General features: G+C 47.7%; 1 protein-coding gene across 1 annotated transcript in view; it reads left to right on the forward strand.

The window, feature by feature from the left end:
- The window catches only part of LOC122551099 (RIMS-binding protein 2-like), a 51,879-nt gene that overhangs the window by 21,052 nt on the left and 25,823 nt on the right, over window positions 1-5,004 (forward strand). The window contains exon 4 of the mRNA XM_043692743.1: window positions 3,343-3,494. Within this exon, the coding sequence (XP_043548678.1) occupies window positions 3,343-3,494 (152 nt within the window). The remainder of the gene's footprint in view (window positions 1-3,342; window positions 3,495-5,004) is intronic.

Here is a 5,004-nt window from a genome sequence, read left to right on the forward strand (position 1 = left end):
GTTTAGGGTGAGAGGGGAAAGATATAAAAGAGACCTAAGGGGCAACTTTTTCACACAGAGGGTGGTACGTGTATGGAATGAGCTGCCAGAGGATATGGTGGAGGCTGGTACAATTGCAACATTTAAGAGGCATTTGGATGGGTATATGAATAGGAAGGGTTTGGAGGGATATGGGCCGGGTGCTGGCAGGTGGGACAGATTGGGTTGGGATATCTGGTCGGTATGGACGGGTTGGACCGAAGGGTCTGTTTCTGTGCTGTAATCTCTATGACTCTATGACTCTAATCAGGTGGCCTCTCTGGAACACTAATGAGTATTAACCAATCGGTGATCTTGGGTCATGGCAACGAGGGGGACTCTCATCCTGGACCCTTGTGTAAATTCCTGCAATAGCTTCCAAAGGACAGAGCCTGAGTATAACCTCTCCCTGAGTCCAACCTGTCCCTCAGACAGTGCAGCCCTCTCTCCCTCCTGCACTGGGCACAGCCACTTGGAGTTTAGCTTCAGGCTTTCGAAGTGGGACTGACCCTGAGGTGAGAGGCTGCAGGACTGATACCAAGCCTGAGAAACCTGACCCAGAGAAGCCAGAGAATCAGGGGCTGTTGGCCTTTGAGCAGAAGTGGAGAGTTCGCCCAGGTCCCAGAATGAGAGAGGGCTTTCTGGAATAAATAACTAAAAGGAGGAAGTGTTACCATGGTCAGAGGCACAGTGACTGGGGAGTGAAGATCAAAGGGAATCAGATGAAGAACTTGGAGCCAGAGAGGATCATTCACGTGCCGTGGGATGATGCAATCTGAAGGGAAGCAGGTTCAGCTTTCGAAAGGGAACTGGGTAAATGTTTGAAGTGAATTATGTTACAGGGCAATCAGAATGAAGCTCCAAATCAGACCCCAGCTGGAATACTGTGAACAGGCTTGGACCCCTTATCGAAGGAAAGATCAGATGGTATCAGAGCCTGGCCAGAGAATGTTCACTCAGCTGATCCTGGCAATGGAGGGATTTTCTTATGAGGAGAGTCATAGAGTCATACAGCACCGAAACAGCCCCTTCTGTCCAACTCATCCGTGCTGACCAGGTCTAGTCCCACTTGCCAGCATTTTCCCTATCCCCCTCGAAACCCTTCCTACTCATGCCCCTTGGGGTGGTGACCTGGACCCTTTGAGGTTTTGAGAATGAGAGGTGACCTTTTATTGAAACATTCTATACTGTGCAGGGGCTTCAGACTCAATGCACAAAGGTCATTTCTTGTTGTAGGAGAGTCTCAGAACAGGAGGAGTAATCACTGTGAGGGGACACAAATTGAAAACAGAGCTGAGGAGGAATTTCTTCTCTCTAAGGGGAGTGAATCTGTGCAATTCTTCCCCAAAGAGAGGTGTCGAGGCTGGGTGTATTCAAGACTGAGAGAGAGCGATGTTTAATCAGGAAGGGAATCAAGGGTTAGGGGGGAAAGGCAGGAACATGGAGTTGAGGCTGATTGGGTCAATCATGATCTCATTGTATAGCAGAGCAGATGTGATGGACTGAATGGCTTGCAGCTGCTCCTGTGTGGTATGGTCTTACACAGGCATGGCTGGCCCAATGGGATTCTTACCCACTCAGCTGATTTGATCGGGCAGCGTTAGAGACGACGTGATCAGTGCAATGTGAGTCTTCAGGACCCAAAGAAACTGCCCCTGGGCTCTGGAGTGGAGGGAGGGATTGTGTATAATTCACCGGGCAGTAAAATAAAGTCAAGGGACGTGTTTCCCAAACGGACAGGACATGTTTCCCAAACGGACAGGACATGTTTCAGGGATCAGACTAGGAAGAAAAACTGGAGAACAAAACCAAAACTTCCAAATTCTCCAGAATTTCAGTCAGAGCTGAGAAACGATTTGCTTAATGCAACATTTCCCCACCTCAGCATCACCATCTGAAACTATCTCTCCCTAAAACACATGGTTAATCCCAAAGCTCCAGGGATTTAACCGATCCTGTGTTCACAGCTGAGGCACCTGGAACCTGATGGTTAGCTTCATCTCTTTGATGTTAGTATTGATATTGGGAATGAAGCCTGTTCTGATTCAGTTAAACGGTGGGGCTGTGATGGAAAACCTCAGAGACTGTTCTTGAGTGAGGAAGGGTAAGGGATTGAATAAGGCAGCGGTGATTGGGAGACATTGGTGGTCTGCAGGGGCTGGAGGTCCTGTCAGAATGACACGGTGACCATATTTCAACACCTCCTCAGATGGAGCCTGACCTTAACCCACCTGAGAGAGGTTAATATCATCTAGAAGGACAAGAGGCAGCAGATAGATGGGAACACCACCCCCTGCAAGTTCCCCTCCAAGTCACTCCCCATCCTGACTTGGAAATATCTCACTGTTCCTTCAGTGTGGCTGGGTCAGAATCCTGGAATTCCCTCCCTTGTGGGTCTACCCACAGCACATGGACTGCAGCGGGTCAAGAGGGCAGCTCTCCATGTTCATGATGTTAATCACCAGAGTTAGAAGGTTTGCTCCAACAGTGTCCACGGACATACATTTCTCTTTAGAATTTTATTTCAACTTTCACATTACAAGAGCCCCATCACACTGTTACCTGTTCTCCACATTGACACACCCAGTTCCTCCACAATTATCCCTTCATTAACATATAACCATGGCTTATTCCACAGCTCCAAGGTATCTCTATCAGACCCACTCCAGCGACATGGTATCAGTAAGGGATGGGCGTTAGCTGCTGGCCTGGGCATACCCTGGGAGGAAGGAGGTCTATAATTGCTCTCATATTCCTGTTCACTGGCTTGTGTGTGGTCACTGGCCCCCAGCCTCAATGGGGACATGAGCTTTTGTTATCCCAGGAACTGGGGGTGTTTGGGAATCGCTAATGACTCAGTTTGTGATGTCAAGAAGCAAAAAGTTCAATCTGCTTGGCCCAAAGCTGTCATGCTCCAAATGTCTGAGAATAGAACATCTTTGATGGTGTCTGCTCCCCAGGATCAGTGATGGGCAGAACCGAGCAGAGTGTCAAAACTGCACTGTCACACTCTCAGGAATATCGTGTGAAATCTATTAGAATCGAGGAAACAGGTGAAACACAGCCAACAAGGTCATTTTAATCCTCCTCTAATCCAATGGTATCCATTTTCACATTGATTTTCACTGATCTGTTAGTTGAGACATGTTCTGACCTGCAGACCTGGGATTATTCCGGTGACTGTACTGTCACAATAACAAATCCAGACTGGGATCAGGCTGGGATCAGGCCCTGTGTGCTGTGAATGATCTGGGACGGGGGTGGATTGAGAAAACAGCTCAGTAAAACTGTGTCCCCAGCTTTTTATTTTGGTTCTGTTTTCAGGCACTGAAAGTCCATCTGGGAGCAGATCGGTGATCTCCGAATATACCCGGCCCCTTCAGTCATCCGGTGGGAAGTCAGAGTTGCTGTCTGCCAAGCCAACCCTCCTGTCTCAATCCACACTGGGCAGCCCAAGGCATAGCCAGCTCCCTGAGGTCAGTCCACATCCTGTTACTCAATAGCAGCAATGATCCAACAATCAGATTTAGGACAATGTGTGAAACCAGCTCACACAGTGAGCACACTAATCCTGCTGGAGCTGTCACATGAAACTCCTAGTCATTAGCACACTCAGGTGGATAGTGCTGTTAAGAAGGTATACAGTGTGTTGGGTTTCATTGGGAGAGGGATTGAGTTCTGGAGCCACAATATCATGCTGCAACTGTACAAAGCGCTGGTGCGGCCGGACTTGGAATATTGTGTACAGTTCTGGTCGCCTCATTACAGGAGGGATGTGGAAGCATTGGAAAAGGGGCAAAGGAGATTTACCAGGATGTTGCCTGGTCTGGAGGGAAGGTCTTATGAGGAAAGGCTGAGAGACTTGGGTCTGTTCTTATTGGAAAGAAGGCAGCTAAGGGGAGATTTGATAGAGGCATACAAGATGATCAGAGGATTAGATAGGATAGACAGTGAAAGACCTTTTCCTAGGATGATGATGTCAGCGTGTACGAGGAGGCATGACTACAAATTGAGGGGTGATAGATTTAAGACAGATGTCAGAGGCAGGTTCTTTACACAGAGAATGGTAAGGACATGGAATGCCCTAACTGCTAATGTAGTCAACTCAGCCACATTAGGGAGATTTAAACAATCCTTAGATAAGCACATGGATGATGATGGGATAGTAGGGGGATGGGCTTAGATTAGTTCACAGGTCAACGCAACATTGAGGACCAAAGGGCCTGTTCTGCGTTGTATTGTTCTATGTTCTATGAGATCTGCACAGTCCAGCAGGATCCCACGGAATCATTTGTTGCAATCAGATTAGGAAAGTTTTCCTTGCTAATGTTTCATTCTGAAATGATCATTTCTCCTGTAAGTCAGGGCAAATCACTTTAATTTCAGGTCATTGTCCAATTGAGTGCTGCTCATCTTTTCACACTCTCTGAAACGAATGATGACAGAAGGTATCCAACGAAGGAAGATGACCTTGTAGACAATAGGTACAGGAGTAGGCCATTCTGCCCTTCGAGTCTGCACCACCATTCAATATGATCATGGCTGATCATCCTTAATCAGTATCCTGTTCCTGCCTTATCTCCATAACCCTTGATTCCACTATCCTTGAGAGCTCTATCCAACTCTTTCTTAAGTGAATCCAGACACTGGGCCTCCACTGCCCTCTGGGGCAGAGCATTCCACACAGCCACCACTCTCTGGGTGAAGAAGTTTCTCCTCATCTCTGTCCTAAATGGTCTACCCCATTATTTTAAGCTGTGTCCTCTGGTTCAGCGCTCATCCATCAGCGGAAACATGTTTCCTGCCTCCAGAGTGTCCAATCCTTTAATAATCTTATATGTCTCAATCAGATCCCCTCTCAGTCTTCTAAACTCAAGGGTATACAAGCCCAGTCGCTCCAATCTTTCAGCGTAAGGTAGTCCCGCCATTCCAGGAATTGACCTCGTGAACCTACGCTGCACTCCCTGCCCTGTACAACTGCAGAAG

The sequence above is a fragment of the Chiloscyllium plagiosum genome, chromosome 6 (assembly GCF_004010195.1).
Source record: "Chiloscyllium plagiosum isolate BGI_BamShark_2017 chromosome 6, ASM401019v2, whole genome shotgun sequence".
NCBI lineage: Eukaryota > Metazoa > Chordata > Chondrichthyes > Orectolobiformes > Hemiscylliidae > Chiloscyllium > Chiloscyllium plagiosum.